The 17986-nt window shown below is 31.4% G+C and overlaps 3 protein-coding genes across 3 annotated transcripts; 1 reads left to right on the top strand and 2 right to left on the bottom strand.

The window, feature by feature from the left end:
* Nucleotides 1–563: 563 nt before the first annotated feature.
* LOC141691166 (uncharacterized) lies at nt 564–1244 on the bottom strand. Its single transcript, XM_074495905.1, has one exon. The coding sequence runs from the start codon at nt 1242–1244 to the stop codon at nt 564–566; it is 681 nt and encodes a 226-aa protein (XP_074352006.1).
* A 4339-nt stretch (nt 1245–5583) lies between these two features.
* Nucleotides 5584–7224, bottom strand: LOC141692659 (short-chain dehydrogenase reductase 2a-like). Its single transcript, XM_074497569.1, has 2 exons — nt 7023–7224; nt 5584–6593 (listed from the first exon to the last, which is right to left on the bottom strand). The coding sequence occupies exons 1-2, from the start codon at nt 7106–7108 to the stop codon at nt 5759–5761; spliced, it is 921 nt and encodes a 306-aa protein (XP_074353670.1). The 5' UTR covers nt 7109–7224; the 3' UTR covers nt 5584–5758.
* A 2975-nt stretch (nt 7225–10199) lies between these two features.
* LOC141688842 (uncharacterized) lies at nt 10200–13716 on the top strand. Its single transcript, XM_074492960.1, has 4 exons — nt 10200–10460; nt 12170–12239; nt 12335–12423; nt 13529–13716. Exons 1-3 carry the CDS (start codon nt 10275–10277, stop codon nt 12382–12384), a joined length of 306 nt encoding a protein of 101 aa, XP_074349061.1. The 5' UTR covers nt 10200–10274; the 3' UTR covers nt 12385–12423; nt 13529–13716.
* Nucleotides 13717–17986: the final 4270 nt, after the last annotated feature.

Here is a 17986-nt window from a genome sequence, read left to right as displayed (position 1 = left end):
ATTGGAAAACACGAAACACGAAAGTTGAAGATAACGAAAAGACCTCTCCGAAAAGTCCAGAATCACTGAATTCCGACTTACGATGAATTTTCTACGAATTTTACAAGACTGCTGATTTTTGCTGAGAAAGTCCTACGAATTTTAATGATAAAAACAAGGAATACGAATATGGTGTATTTATAACGATACAAAACCCTATATCTCAACTAGGAAATAATAATATTTCCTCCTAAAGATTTACAACCTCTCCAAGTAAATTCCATAAATAAAATATTTGATACACACAATTACCTAAACTAAAAAAATTTCGATTTTCTAAATTATTCTTACACTTATTTCCACAAATAACAAATCTTTTCACAAATCAACTACCTTGCACAAAATGTTTTCAGAATATTCTAATTTTAAAATATTTATCTAGACAAATTAATATCTAATTTCTAATAAATAAATTAAAAATAAAATTACGAATTTTACATTCTTCCCTCCTTAAAAGAATTTGGTCCCCAAATTCACATAACATAAATAAATTAAATAAGTCACTAAAGAAAAGAAATCATACCTTAATTGCGATAGTTGTCATTTCCTGTCAGCTGAAACACACGTCCTTTGCCCATCTTGTTATCTGCTTCCTTCCTTGGTGGCGGTGGCGGATTGTGCGGACAATTCGAAATCTTATGTCCTACTTCTCCGCAATGAAAACAAGCACCTGTATTCCAACGACAGACTTTGTCCGGATGATTCTTGCCGCACCTGGTACACGTCTCTCGATCACCTTGACCCCCGATGTTATCGTACACGTGTGGCTTCTTGAGTGGTCCCCCTTGAAAAGATTGCCCACTAGTTTGAGTGAACCGCCTCTTATTCCAACTGCCAGACGCCTTTTCAGATTCTGCCAAGCCCCTTTCGATCACTAACGCCTTGTTGAGGACAGCCTCGTACGTCTGAAGTTCAAACGACGCCACTGAATTCCTGATGTCACTTCGAAGTCCCTCCTCTAATCTTCGTGCTCGACTGCTCTCATCTGCTACTAGGGTCGACGCGTACTTCGCAAGCTTTGCAAATTCTGCTTCGTATTCAATGACGGTTCTTCCACCTTGTTGAAGTCGAATGAAGTCCCTCTCTTTCTGCAGACGAACTGTTCTCGGAAAGTACTTGTCCTCTAAAGCCTTCTTGAACTTTGCCCAAGTGTACGGTTCATGATTTTCTTCAAGATTTGTCGTCTCATTCTTCCTCTTTTCCATAAGCCACCAGTCGTAAGCGCTTCCTTACAATTGGTACACAGCTAAGGTCACCTTCTGTTCCTCATTGCTCCCCAGAAGTCCGAAAGCTTTTTCCATCTCTTGGATCCACATCTCAACGATAGCCGGGTCTGTAGCTCCATCAAAAGTTGGCGGGTTCAAACGCTTGAATTGAGAGACGATGTTGGGCTTCGGTTGCTGATTCACAAGTACAGCTAGAGTTTCAGCCAGCTGGTCAAAGACGTTTCCTCCTTCATCATTATTGCCCTGATTTTCATTGTTGTTCTGATTTTCTCCATCCATCTTTACTAGAACACACAAAACAAATTCTAAACTTATAGTCAATAATCAAAAAAACACAAAAGTCAAACATATCAAATAATCACACAAATAAATGCCCTAAATCCAAAATAATTTTCTAAGACCTATACGATAGTCTAAAGGATCGCATCCTAGGGAATGTACTAGTCCCATACCTAATACACTCCGAAGGACAGCCTGCTCTTGATACCAACTGTAACGACCCGCACTTGCGGACCACTAACTCTAAATACAAAACTAAATTCTAATACAATTATTAATCCAAAATTCAATTACAAAGGAGACTATTACAAAAGCGCAGCTAACGGAAACGGTCCAACTATTACAAAACTAAGGTCCTCGAACTCCAATGCTATTCAACTCGAATCTCGGACGAAACCTGAAATTGTAAGAATGAGCTATACAGCCCAGCAAGAAAATAATCGATCCAACTAGTAGGCCAAGTAACACATACACATATTAAAAAAATACGATAATTAATATGATACGATATAAGAAACAAACACTTTTGATACATATTCTTATTCTTATTCGATACACATAGCACATAAACAACAATAATTCAAAATCCATAACCCATGCCACGACCACTACAACCCGGTGATAACGGTCCTAAATTTTCATAAAACTGTCACTACAATCCGGTGACTGCGGTCCTAAATTCTTATTCGATATTTTCACAAACCATGGCACAAATCAGAGATCTAAAATTATCGTCTACACACCACATATATACAACAATACGTATACTTGTAACACATAATACATTAAAAAATATCATCACTTAGCCCATATTTTGATAATCAAATATAAACGCATAACATACAATTTTGAAAACACTAGTAAGATCGATCGAAAACTTACTTCAAAACCTGACCAGATCTGAATATAGCCTTTTTGACCCATTAAACGATGTTATATTGGAAAACACGAAACACGAAAGTTGAAGATAACGAAAAGACCTCTCCGAAAAGTCCAGAATCACTGAATTCCGACTTACGATGAATTTTCTACGAATTTTACAAGACTGCTGATTTTTGCTGAGAAAGTCCTACGAATTTTAATGATAAAAACAAGGAATACGAATATGGTGTATTTATAACGATACAAAACCCTATATCTCAACTAGGAAATAATAATATTTCCTCCTAAAGATTTACAACCTCTCCAAGTAAATTCCATAAATAAAATATTTGATACACACAATTACCTAAACTAAAAAAATTTCGATTTTCTAAATTATTCTTACACTTATTTCCACAAATAACAAATCTTTTCACAAATCAACTACCTTGCACAAAATGTTTTCAGAATATTCTAATTTTAAAATATTTATCTAGACAAATTAATATCTAATTTCTAATAAATAAATTAAAAATAAAATTACGAATTTTACATTGCACCCTCAACTTCAGCTTACTAAATCACTGTGCACCCTTTTGACAATTATAATTAAAATAATAAGGGGTAAAACATAAATTTCATTATAAAATGTAAACAAATTATAGTTAGAATTCCAAATATAAGTTAAAATATTTATAAAAATGATTTCTTTTACATTAAATATTAATATTAATTAAAATATTTTCATTAAATGCACAATAAAATAATAACGACGTCAAAGAATTAAAAATAAAATAATTAAATTTAAATTAAGTATAGAATTAAAAAAAAGATAAAAAGTTATTTTGAATTTAATTTTTCTAGAATTATATAATTTTGGCATTAGTAATATATATTAAAATTTGAAACTCAATTAAAAAATTTAATTTGAAAATTTTAGGGTTATTATTTTTTAGCTATAATAATAAAATTCACTTTTTAATATAATTTGAAAAATAAGAAATTTAGATTAGTTAATATTTTACTGAAATCCCTTTTTTACCCTTTACCTTTTTAATTGTAATTGTTGAATGGGTGTTTCCTGAATTTACAGGTTGAAATAGAGAGGTACAAACTGAGTTTTCAATACTCTCGGTACACATTTGTTTTTGAAACAATATAAGATGGTGTAATGTAAATTTAAGTCTATATATTATTAAGATAGAACTAATTCAGTTTAAGCCAACAAAATGCTAATCAATTTATATAATTGGTTTCTAAGGTTTTTCATATTTTATTTGATATTTATGCGTTTATATATATAAACAAGTAAAATTCATAAAATATTTGTAAATCGAAGTTGGTTAGTTGTTCGTGAACAATATCATTCATGAGTTGTTCGTGAAATGTATACGTGAACCGTCGCGAAGTTCGTGAACAATTTTTTTTATAACAAGTCGATATACAAATAAATTTTTGACTCGGACAAAAATCGAGTTCAAATTCGATTAAATTTTAATATTCTTCATTTATCTCATTCATTTATATATATATTTCTTTTTTGGCATCCCACTCAATTCTATAAATTTTTAAAACTTACCAAAAATATTTAAGTTTTAAAATATAAAAATTAACTTCATCAACTCATTTCTTTCACTACACTTATTTTATATATAAAATAATAATTGGACCCATCACCTAACACATTTTTTTTTTATTTTTTTTCTTTGAATTATATTTTTTTAATTTCCGTATCCAAATAATTCATATATAAATCAATGAGACGGAGAAACTAAATATTTAACAGTTCAATTTGGCTCAGTTACAGCAAGTCCAAGAGTGCCATGTAATATTGTTCTAAACTAAAATTTGAGACATATTGAGCAAATAAGTAATTCAACAATATCCTAAGTCTTAAAACATTAGAATATGTATTAGATTCCTTATTTTTGAGTCACCATAACCTATATCATTTATTTTAATAAAATAATATGCATAGTCCATTTACAGTTGTTTAACTCCCTTTTGGAGTTCTATTCGAGTTGCCTATGGAGGGTGAGTCTTACCGAGGACTTGGACGGAGCTTTTATATACAATTTGAACGGTGTCAAAGTTAGATCCCTAAAAACCTCAAAAGCATCTAAGAACTCCGCCGTAATTTAATCATGACAACCAACTCTTTTGACTTTGTTCTATATTGACAGCTAGGGTAGTCTGCCTTCGCGTTCTCATACGTCAACAGTCAACTTCATATTTCCTTGTAGCTTTTTACGTTAATTCCTAGCACACTTTTTGAAATATGAAACAAATGACAAAGCTAGGAGATACTTTCAATTTTTTAAAAAATGTAACTTATTACTAATCGAGAAGTATATTATATATAATTAATATGAGCATAATAACTCATAAATAATTTAGATATTTGCATAAATTACGTATAATATGTTTGATAAATCTTTATTTATAAGTTATAAATATTTAAACAAAATTAAATTTTTAATATAATAATTTTGATACAGAAATTTAAAATTAGAAAAACTGAAATACGACTTTTATCATTTTCTAGAAAGTACTGAATTGTTTTTATTGCATTCGAGGTTATTTTTTGTGAGATTGCATTTGGTTATATTGAGTTACAAAATTATTTTAAAAAAAAATCAAAATCATCTTTTTAAAATAAAATATTATAAAAACATATTCTTTCAAATAAAACTAAAAATCGTATTTTAACAAATCTCTTTAAATTAATATTGCACTATGAGCTAATATATATATATACATAAATTATTCACATTTAATTTATTATAATTAATTTAACTAAATATATTTTACATAAATCTAATTAAATAATTAGTCAAATAATAGAATTATTTTATACAATACAAAGATACTAAACTAAAGTCATTGAAGTACCGCTAACTTCAGCTTATCAACATTTTCAACCGGTAGGAAGTGCATTTCATTTTTTACCCAAACGATTGCTAATAAGTTTAATCAGATAAACTATGTAAATCACGGATATTAAAATTAAGATTCACGTTTCGAAACATGTCATGTTGAAATTTCATGCTATTCGAAATAAAATTGCAAACAGCTCTCCTGGATAATTTTTAACGATCACAAATATCATCATCGTACAAGTCAGCTGGCACATCCGGACCATTTTGTGAGCAGGGACACTATTTATAAGAAAGTTATATATTTTCAAAATAAAAATGTAAGAGTTATATCATAGTTTCTATCTTGGGTTATCGCAGAGGGTTGTGCTTAGATCCGCCCTTGATATAAGCAGGACTTCACTGACAACAAATCGTACAAGATTAGAGTTAATAAATATTGTTTTGTTACTAATTACATATCTAGTTCTCAGATTATTACAAACCAACACAATTTCTAGAAGTAGTGACTCCACCGTCCACCACAAGATTATGACCGCTAACGTACTTGGATTCATCACTAGCAAGATAAAGAGCTGCCTCTGCTATATCTTTTGCTCTCAAAGCTTGACCTTTCAAGTTGGCCAACCCTTCCACAAACTCCTCCATTTGCTCCACTTGTTTCTCATTAGGCCCTGTCCCATAATTCATGTCCATTTCTTCATCCTCTCCATCATCAGTACTTCTCCATGCATTAACAAGCATCGATGTCGCAACCCCGAACGGAGAAATACAATTAACCCTAATCCCGTACCTCCCTAACTCACATGCAGTGTTCTTAGTCAATCCAACAATTGCATGTTTAGAAGCTGTATAGGCATGGGGACCAAGACCCCCCATCACTCCTGCCACACTAGCTGTTGAAATTATGCAGCCGTCGCCTCGAGGTATCATGACACGAGCCGCGTGCTTCATTCCTAACGCAACTCCCCTAACATTCACATTCATGACACGATCGAACTCGTCGACGTCAAAATTGACAATGCTTTTGTGCTTGGATTGATTACCAAGCACTCCGGCATTGTTGAAAAGAATATCTAGACGTCCGTAACGAGAAATTGCAGAATTAATCAACGCTTCAATATCTTCTTCCGAACTAACGTTACAATGTACATAAGAAGCAGAATGGGGTAATGTGTTAGCAAGTGCATTCCCAAGTGCGTCCTCAACATCTGCAATTATAACTTTGGCACCATGTTTCGCAAACAGTCTTGCTGTTGCCTCTCCAATACCTTTGGCCCCGCCTGTCACAATTGCTATCTTTCCCTCCAGCCTATACATTTAATTACAATAGGGACAATTTTATCAAAACGCCATATATATAGGAGGATATGCTAAATAATAATGACAACAAGTTAAAGAAAAATTGTAGCAATGTGTAAGAGCCACACATACAACAAGAATACGACATACGTACACTAATAATGAATTCTATCTTCATCAAAATTGGGAAATTTGGAATCAAGTGATTGCTTTGTAATTTTGGATATGATGTAGATGATTGGGCTTGAAAGTTATAAAGAGCCATTTTAGATGGAGAAATCTAACAAAGATATGATGTTGGGATTTTCTTTCTCATGGTATGTGATCTCACGTAAAAGCAGTTAGTTAGCAAGGAAGATCATCATACCACGTTACTTATATAAATCATAATAACATGGATAATCAAATATGTTCATGAGTAAAGTAGCAATGCAAGTACCTTTTGGGAGATAATTGAGAGTAACTATCCATTCCCAAGTGATGAATTCCTTTAAGATTCTTCTCCGGCACCACTTGAGCAGTCATGTCCACACTACCAAAGACAATATTTGTAAGAGAGGAATAAAAAGAGGTGGAGGGGGAAACGGTTGTGCTTAATCACAAGAGGAGGGGATATATATATATATATATAGTGAATTTGGTGGGACGGTGGGGTTACCAAATGATGCTCAATCTTTCTTGGCCCTCATAGGTCGGTGGGGTTAGTACTGACACGTCATGTCCCCCCAATTATTTCCAACCAACCACTTCTTCTTTGTTTCTTTCTTTTTTTTTCTAGCAAATTCTTTTCTTTTATATTATTTGTCTTCTCTATAATCAATCTAGCAAAACAACAGTGAATCTTTTGTTCCTGTCCAATAGATTCCTTTTCTTTCTGTATCCTTTTATTCCAATAAATTTATGCTTACGTGTGTGTAAGTTCAGTTAGCTGTGCAATTTCATTCCTGTCAATTTAAATCTGAATATAAGAACTATACGAATTTTTACTGTTTTTTCTCACAACCGAACTCTAATATCATCCTAACAAGTAATGCAGTCAAGTACTAGTTATTTTATGAGATAACATATCTTGGTGTCAAGCAAATAATAAATACTGTTGCATATGGATAGTTAAGCCCATGAATTAGTAGTTAACTAACTGACTTTAAAGTAAGATTGATCATTGCCTCACCAGCCTGATACTGCCAAGAATAACCCCATATATAACACCAAATCTATTTATTATCTGTCTCCGCCTATAGTCTTGGTCTCCAAATCTGCAAAATCTTCATAGGATTTGTAGATTTAGAGTTCTAATTTAACCCTTAGATTCTCCTGTTTCTGTATTACAGACTGGAGACCTATCTTTTCTATTGAGTTGTTTGTTGAAAAAAAGAGAGCCTATACAAATTTTGTAGGCTTTGCTGGATGATGCATGGATTCAAACGCCAACTACGAATCTCCGATACAGTCTCACAATTTCACATGGCTCTCAGACCTCAGTAGTCAAAATATCTATAATCAATGTTGAGCTGTTTAGTAGTAGTATCTCCTACAAATAAGTGAGACAAGTTCAAGTGCTTACTTACACATCCATCATTGACAATTTTGTAGTCAGGAGGTACAACTGTCCCAAGAAACAATTACAATATGTAAGTATTTAGCGAAAATCTTTTAAGGATTTTTTACGGATTTGAATGAAAATCTTTGTTATCCCATATCTAACTTAGTCTTGATTGAAGTGGTGTAAAAAAATAGAGGAGCAACCGAGCAAGTGTAAATCTTCTTTTGACTCTGAGATGGGTGTATATACCGTGTTGATGGTCAGTTGTGGAGGTTGACTTGAAAGATTTAACATTAATTAATTAATATATATATGGCCACCATTTTACCAAGTCAGACGTTGAAATCTCAACATTTCTACACCTGAGAATTCTACACACCGGCCTTAAATTAAATTTCATTCTTCTCAATTACAAACCGTGTTTATTGCTTTAATTTTCATTTTGCGGCTCCACTGTTGCTTTTCATTCTTATTGTGTCCAATCCATTTTAATTTATGAGCAGTATGAAATCTGGTCCAAAATATTATTCTTTCAGAAATGAATGATATATTTGTATGAACTTTTCTTATTTAATGGAGTATTTTAATTAATCAATCTATTATTTCTTCGTATGTGCTACGCTAAATAACTTGGTGCATACTTTTGACTTTCTATTGTTAATACCTGACGGGGTCAACATTTTTCATGTTCTCACTTCTTGTTAAAAGGTCAGACAAATTGCAACCGGGAGAGTGAAATCAAATCTAATTATTACATGCATTATGCATATGTTCAAGATCAGGCTTGTTTGTTTACTATAAAGCTTAGGAGAAAAAGTTGTGTAGAACAATAGACTCAAATCAGGTCGTCACGGTTTATATCATCAGTTCATCACCATTCACCATGCATATATTTTCCTTTAACCTGTAACTTGTACAAATAATATGATTTTTTTAAATTATATACTTTTTTTACTTTTATATTAGATAAGGATATGTATATAATTGTCCTATTACATGTAATATATAAAATTAGCTTATACGTGCACACTTTTCATTTATACATACACACCATTTCTTGATGATTGTGACTAAAACACCCGAGGGCAGATTGATATTTGGGCTAACTGGGACACGTCTCCGTTATAACCAAAAATTAGGATTTCTTTTAAAAAATATTAAGATATAAATATGTATATTTTATAAATTGCCCCATTAAAAACTATATAAAGTGCCCCATTAAAATATATGTTAAGTGCTCCCTACAATGTTAGAATTTTTTTATGTAATTTTAGTCATATTTAGTTTTATTTATAGTTTTATGATCATAAGTTGGAGATTATATTGTTAAAATACTAATTTTCAGCATTTAAATATTAAAAAAAAATCAAAAAATCTAGTAAAAATGACATAACATTTTTTGAATTTGGACCACTGATGTCATATAATATAAGCAATTAAGTAAATGATGCCCCCAAAAATTAAGCACTGGATCAGTAATTGAAAACACCCTTGTGAAATTTAACCAAAAAACACCCTTATGAATATTTAAATCCATATCTTTCTAGCACATCCATAAAAATAATGACTGGTATATAATGGAACGGAATGAACATATTGTCAGTTTTTAACTTTTGAACACTTCCTTGTTCACGTGAATATAATCATGATGTGGTTTGAAAACCTGCCTTTTGCATAAACTAAAGCCATAGTATTTTCATGTGGCAACTCTCTTTATATTTTGGGCTAAATCATGTGTCAAATTCTAATAATAATTCTCCTACAGTAACTCATTAGTTAAAATTTCACAATTACCATTTGGCCCAGTATTTAGTTCTACCTCGGCCCAAACTAAAGATGCGGGCTTGAACCTACTTGACTTTTGACTTCTTGTTTCTTTAAACTTCAAAGAGCTCCCTGACTTCTTCTTTTTTCATTAAAAGATTTTTCACTAAAAATAAATATCCAGCTCTAATACAGTCAAGAACAGGTGTCTACGTGGCCATACCAAATACGACACCGTTTACAATTTGGTTGCCCACACATCCACTTGAAAACCAGTGGCCCACTTAAATTTTAAAATTGTGTTCGAAACAAAACCAGTGGACAAACAATAAAGACCAAACCCAAAGCTAAAAATCCCAGGTTTAGAAAAGAAAAACATTGAACATGGGAGAAACAAGTAGTAGCAACAGTGAAAAGAAGAGCATGGCTTTGTCTGAAGTAGTAGCTGATTGTGTCAAACGTTGGTTTCAAGAAACCTTAAAAGAAGCTAAATCAGGGGATCTTTCTATGCAGATTTTGGTTTCTCAGATGTATAATTCTGGGTATGGTGTTCCTGCTGATCCCCAAAAGGTTATAACTTTCTTTCTTGATTTCCAAGGTTAAATTTTATTTAGTTGTTTATTTGTATGTATTGTGTATATTGTTTGCTTGTTATGTTGGCAATTAGTGGTGTGCTCTTATGTTTGTGTTATGTGAATTGGAGTATTCGACTACTAAAGTTTGAATCTTTTTTGCATATTTACTTTTGATTTTGTGATTTGTGGTATGCCCTTTTATTTGTGTTATGTGAATTTGAGTATTTGTGTACTAAAGTTGGCATCTTTTTTGCATATGTACCTTGATTTTGTGATTAGTGGTATGCCCTTTTGTTTGTGTTATGTGAATTTGGGTATTTGAACACTAAATTTTGAATCTTTTTTGCATATTTACTTTGATTTTGTGATTAGTGGTATGCGCTTTTGTTTGTGTTATGTGAATTTGAGTATTTTTTAGTACTAAAGTTTGAATGTTTTTTTGCATATTTACTTTGATTTTGTAATTAGTGGTATGCCCTTTTGTCTGTGTTATGTGAATTTGAGTATATTGGAGTACTAAAGGTGAATCTTTTTTGCATATTTACTTTGTGATTAGTGTGGTATGCCCTTTTCTTGGTTTTATATAAGATTGAGTACTCAAGGAAGAGAGGTAAGGTTTCGAATAATTGAGTCATGAAGAAATTGGGTGTTTTTTGTTGAATTTTTGGGATGGGAGAAAAAATAGTAGGAACAGCTTGACAAAAGGGGATTGCGGATGTTAAGAGTGACGGGGGTTGAAATTGAAACTAAGGTAGCGCTTCTTAATATAGCCAGGCCAGATGAATGATATCGGCTGATTAGGTTGATATTTGTTTTTAATCGAGAAAAAGAGGTTAAGATTTGCTTAATAAAATTCTGGTTGTGTGATTATCATATTGAGTGATTCTTAATTTAATGACAGATAAGTGGAGTATGGAATATAAAGACCGAAAGCATTACTAGTTTTAGCTAGGTTTACGCCCTGATTCATCTATTTATTGGCCTAGTGAATAGTCCTACCTCAACTTTGTACGCAGTGGTGAACGCAGTCAGGCAGGATAAGGTCATGAGGGGGCAGAGGGGGCCTAAAGTCCATGGCCCATTTGGATGGGTTTTCTGGACTAGCTAGTTTTGGCTTGGTTTGGCCCTTAAGTCCTCTAGTTTAGGTTTGGCCCTTAATTCCTCTAGTTTAACTGACCATGTCCTAGTCATACATCAACATCATAATCTTATGCAGTAATGTCACAAGATCAAGTCGCGAGGGGGCAAACTAAGGTCTTTTTTTGGGGGGGGGGGGGGGGGGGGGATGATTGCCCATGGCCCCTTATATTAAAAAGGGGTTTTTGGGCTAGCTATGGGAGCCAACCCCAACCACACTGTAGGTTGCCGTTGTTTGTATTAGATTTCATTTTTAATGATAATATAGCAACTACTATTTAAATTTACAAATCCCTGAACATCATAAACAGAAAGATAGAAGCTTAACACAAAGTTCCCAGACGTAGATACTCTAGATAATAGAAGAATGAAAATAATCTAATCATACATGGACTTAGAATTTGATCTTTTTTTACCTATTTGAATTTCAGTTACCTCTGGAGTCTTTTTATACTTTGATATCTGATTGCTGCATATAGTTTTGATTTGTTGTATGTCCTTATTAAGTATTTTCTTTAGCTCTCAAGATGCTTGTTTGTTATAATTTATTCATCTTATGGGAATCAGGCGAAATTATGGATGACAAGAGCGTCTAGAGTTCGATCTTCAGTTTGGAAAGTTAGTAATAAACGACCTGGTAATCCCAACATTTGCCTCTGTATTTTATTGCATGCTCCTGCGTATGATTATAGGTTTCTCATATATGTAAGCACCTCTAATTGCACTTGTCAGGTTACAATGCTAGTGATTCTGATTCAGATGATATGTTAGATGGCCCTTGATCACTATTGAACAGAAATCCTGTTCAATTTTTTACAGAAGTAAGTTAAATTTACATTTTAATTTACATTTTAGCAAAGTGTGCTGAATTCCTGTATCCATTTAATGTCAGTTGCTCGTACTCCTTGGCTTTTTTATCACCCTGCTCTTGAACTCCTATTCCTTTTGGCCTTGGATATACTTATTTTTTTTTTTTTTTTTTTTTTTTTTTGCTAAATAGATATACTTATTTAATATTACCAATCAAATTGTTAATAGTATCTGATCCTCCTTGTGCACTCTTTACCAATAAGTTCAATGCAGTGGTATGGTTATAATTTAGGAGAAACACTTGTAAGACGATTGTTTGTGGTTGTGGCTTCTCTCAACAAATACTCCCTCCTTTTTCACTTTCGCACACAAATTTGATCTTGCTGTCATTCGCAATTTGCATAACATGCTTTTAAGTAAAAGCTTCTTTAGGATTATAATGTCTTCAGTGATAGCTTAAATCTTCTTCTATGTTTATCTATTCCTTCAGAGATCATGTAATAAACTGACAGTCCGACACGTATTATTATCAAGTTTACCTTTAAAAACAGTGCATGAACTTAGTCGTGTTGGTCAAGGTTTTTTAAAACTTGCTTGCTTCCAGATGGCATCCGTCTACTTGGTAGGAGTAATTTTTAACAAAAAAAATGTGAAATAAGTAATAAAATTTATGAGATTAACAAAAATCACAGGGTGAAAAATTTATATGGCGAGTTTTGTAAAGAATATGAGTAGGCGGTTTTGACAAACATATGTCTGCAAATTGGTTGTGTAACTTGTGTTTAAACTTATGGTTTCATTTTGTACAATGGGATGAAAGAATGAACTTTAAATTTCATATTTATCCAAAGGACTTAGTAGTAAGAATAAAGAGAGAACACAAGAATAGAACTTGCTCTTGGCTCTTGCTACCACCAGGGATATCTCACCTCGGCTAATTCTTTTTGACTTGTACCCTTGGATAAGGTTAGACTAGGCTAATATTTAAAAAATGGAGATTAAAAATAAATGCATTGTAATTTCTCTTTTGTGTACAGTGGCTGAATAGATATTTTCTTTACAAAAGATTGTTTGATTTTATTAATTTGATCTCGTGGCTTCTTCAATGACTTGCAGATCTTTGCCTATTCCATCACTCATGAGATTAAATTTTAAATGTGTCAGTGAAGATCTTTATAGTTTTGTGTAGCTAAAGTTTATTGATTTGTCCGGATGGATCACATGTATTTTTTTTTTTTTTTAATATTGTAACTGGATTCATGTAAATGGTAAACATTGAGGGGGAAGGAAAAGATGAAAATGCATCGGTTCTGCATTCTTAGCCAAAGAATACATGCAAGTTCATGTAAACTATAATCATAGCTGCATCATCTTTAAAAAAAAAATTAAACTTTTACATGTAGTTCTGTTTGTACTTCAAATTAAACAGCTTACACCAAAGAAAAATTGGAGATCGACGTGCTTTCTTATATGGGGAACAGTGGATGAATATTTTCTTTAGAAAACATATTAAAAAAAATTACCAAAAATACTAATATTTTTAAGTTTTTTTGCTATTTTACTATCTTTTGATTTTTTTGCAAAAATACGGAATCAACCAAAATCAACTAAATACGCAATTAGTCGAATAAAGTTTTTTTGGTTGATTTGAGGTTCCATGTTGAAAAATAGTATTTTTGCAAATTAAAAGTATTTTTATAAATTCTTTTAAAAATTGACGGTATTTTTGTAAAAATATTTTTAGCCTTGAGTATTTTTCAAAAAAGCCTTTTATTAAATGCTTTTACTTTATATTCTTTTATTTATTTATTATTAATTACTAATGAACCAGGGAGTCAAATGGGAAGTCACAATAAATTATTATTTTAATGTAGGTGAGTTTCTTACAAATAAGAAATAAATATTAAGAACGTTACGAGATAACTCAAGTTGATGAGATAACAAATATTAAAACTTATATTTTGTCGCTTTAGTTTTGGATTCGATACTGGTTCAACCGAGATTTATTAAAATATATAGGGTAGTAGAGTTAGTCAAAAAAATATAAATATTATAGCTTGCAAAAAATTGTAAAGAATTATCCAAGTTGAGTTGAAATCAAACGAGGATAATAAATCTTGTTATATTTTACTGTTTTGGGTGATGCACGGCGCGAAATTGTTTTCAAGTGGGTACTTAGCAGTTAGCTAAAAATTAAATAGTACAAAATTTATAAAAATACATTACCAAATGCCACGATGCTTTCATTAATAGATCCATGAAAAGCTATCCAGAATGGACAGACTCTTGAATCTAAAAATAAAATTTTGGACTTCGGGTTTAATTGATTTTTATAAATATTTTTTTTTGGGTTTCTTAGTCTTGCCCGTTAAGAACATCTCCAATAAATTTTTTAAATAATATTTTAAAATTAAAATATAAAGAGCATGTTAAAAATTCAAACTACAACAAATTTTTAGTGGCTCTTAAAAATCTTAGCAGTCTCTTCCAATTTCTCTTTTAAGAGCCCCTAGATATTTTTAACATTTTTTAATTAATAAAATATTTACATGCACATGTTTTATTTCAAATATTTGTCATGCATAATTTGAAAATGTAATATAAAAATTATTATTGAAATTTAACACAAAAATTTATGTCCTAATTAAGAATTATATTTTTATATTATATTTTTTAAACTCTAATGGTTCACATTAGGGGTGTACGCGGTTCAGATCAGATCGGTTTTGGGTAAAAGTCGAACCAAACCGCGGAGAGCGATTTTAGAAAATTGTCATGCGGTTGCGGTTAACCGCGTCAATTGTGGTTGCGAATTTGCGGTTATTACGGATCGGTTTGCGGTTCAACCACTTATTTTAAAATAATTGATAATTTGAAAAAAAAAACGGAATATTAATAAATTCAAGTTTAAGTTACTTGATAAATTTACATTAAAAAATAAAATACAAACTAATGTTCCGTGTGGAGCGGATATTAAAAAAATACAAAAACATGGAGGCGGGAGAAAAATAAAGGATAAAAAAAATTATATGTTGATTACATTTTCCATTTGTTTGGTTATATATCTTATAATAATTGTGAATTTTATGAACGAAATCTTAACATTAACCAAAAATTAGTTAATAAATGTGTATACTTTTTAATTTATATGATATCAACTACTCCCTCCGTCCCTCCCAATTGTTATCGTTTCTGGGAGAGTGTCCGACACGCATTTTAAGATGAATAGAAAGTATAGTTGTATAACTTTTCTCAAAAAATTTCTTTTTTCTGTATAAAAATAGAATGTTTAAATTTTTATTCAAAAAAATAATTTTTTAAAAAAAAGTTAATGAACTATATTTTCTCTTCATCTTAAAATGCGTGCCGGACACTCTCCCAGAAACGATAACAATTGGGAGGGACGGAGGGAGTACATTTTTGGAAATATTTTTTTATAAATATATGTTGCGATTTACGGTTGCGGTTGTAATTTTGCGATTTTCAAGAATTTAAAATCGCATTCAAATGGCGAATGAGCGGTTTTTAAAATTTAAATCCGCAATCAACCCACGTTTCGCGATTATCCAGAGAAATGCGGTTCAGTTGCGAGCGGTGGAACAATTAGATGCGATTGAGCGGTTTGTCTCAACACCCCTAGTTCATATTTATTGAACAATTACCTTTTTCCTTCGACGGTCCCCATTAAGCATGCAGTAATCATTTCTCTATAAAAAAAACAATTACAGGAGTATGTGTTTGATTTAGTTTAATTTGAAAAGGACAAAAATTATACTAAATCATCACGGATTGCTACTTAATTGGGACAATAAGGTTAATATTATCTTAAATTCATTTTAATGATCTAGTTATTTTTTAAAAAAACATATCCCTAAATCTAACCTCTGACCTACTTATTATAAACCTATTCTATTCATTTTAAAATAGTTTTTATTTATTTCAAAATCTTATTTATCTATCTTAACATATGAAATTACTATGAGCTATATTAACGACATCATGTCTCCAAATCAGTGTAACAGATTTCGGAAATCGGAATTATTCGGTTGAGGTACTGATTTACGATTTATCGGACGATTTTTAAAAAATCGGATGATTTATCGTGAATCGGTCAAATCAGATCAATATTTTTAACCGATTTTTGAGCGATTTATCGGCGATTTTTGAAAAATCGGCCGATTTCTATAACAGAGCTCCAAATCTACTTATTCTTTTAAAAACTTCATTTAGTGAAATACTCCCTCCGTCCCTCCCAAATGTTTACATTTGGGTGGGGCGCGGAGTTTAAGAAAAATGATAAAGTAGTGGAGAAAAGTTGAAAAAGTGAGTAAAGTAGTGGGACCAATTAATATTATATGTATAAAGTGGGTATAGTGGAGGAAAGTAGTGGATGTAGTTAATTTAAAAATTATAAAAACTTTACTATTTTTGGAAAATTTTGAAATGTAAACAATTGGAAGGGACATCCCAAAAAGGAAAGTGTAAACAAATGGGAGGGACAGAGGGAGTATATAAATAAATAATAAAACAATAATTATAAAAATTAATCTATACATTAAATTAATATATACTACAAAAAGTACAAGGTACAGCCTACTTGCATGAGTCAGAGTCTCTCTCTAGGAAAGACACACAAATGATACTATAGGATATGCTTATTAAATGCTTATTACATCCCCATTCCACTCTTATCAGGGTAAGGTAGTACTCATCAAGACCACTCGTAAGTACGGCTTTGCCTCACCCCACTCGAATATGGTTTTTATTTGAATATTTTGGTTTACCATTATTTTTTCACTCTACTAATTTACAAAATCCTTTTGCTTTTATTACACAACTTTGAAATTTGAACACAAACCCTACTATCTTTACCTAAATTACCTAAATTTTTAGATTGTTATAAAAAATTTAATATACTACATCCATCTTACAATAAAAATTTCTTTTAAAATATTTACTTTATTAAAAATATATTAATTTAATAATATAATTACCCTTATTCTTATCACAATGTAGACTCTCATTTATATAATTTTTAGAAAGAGTAATTTTAAAATAATGTCACATATTTACTTTGAAAATTATAAATAAACATGTATAAATATCATGGTTGTAAAAATCGGTAATCGGTACTAAACGGTTTAGGTACCGATTAGGGATTAATCGGCAAATCGGAGTTAATCCGAGGGATTAATCGGAATAAAAATCGGATATATTTAAATATTTTAATAATATTAAATATATTTACCTTATTTATTATGAAATATATAATTCAAAAATAATTTATAAATATTAATCGAATTTAAATACAGATAATCTTGAAAAATGATAATGACATAGTAACTTAATAGAATAATACAAAAAATTGATTCGTACAGTCTTCAGCTTGTACATGTCCTCGGTCCTCAGATACGTCCTTCCTCACATATTGTCTCCACCAAATGAAATTTAGAATACCTAAGATGCTACACATCTTCCTCTTTGAAACTGATACGCCGAAATTCCGATTTTATCCCTGCCCTCTATTAACTTTATCTTTGGTAGTACTTTGATGTACGACACCCTAATTCATTT

This window comes from Apium graveolens, chromosome 10, assembly GCF_009905375.1.
Source record: "Apium graveolens cultivar Ventura chromosome 10, ASM990537v1, whole genome shotgun sequence".
Classification (NCBI taxonomy): Eukaryota; Viridiplantae; Streptophyta; class Magnoliopsida; order Apiales; family Apiaceae; genus Apium; species Apium graveolens.
Note: the sequence above shows the minus strand (reverse complement) of the source record. Positions and strands in the feature narration are given on the sequence as shown.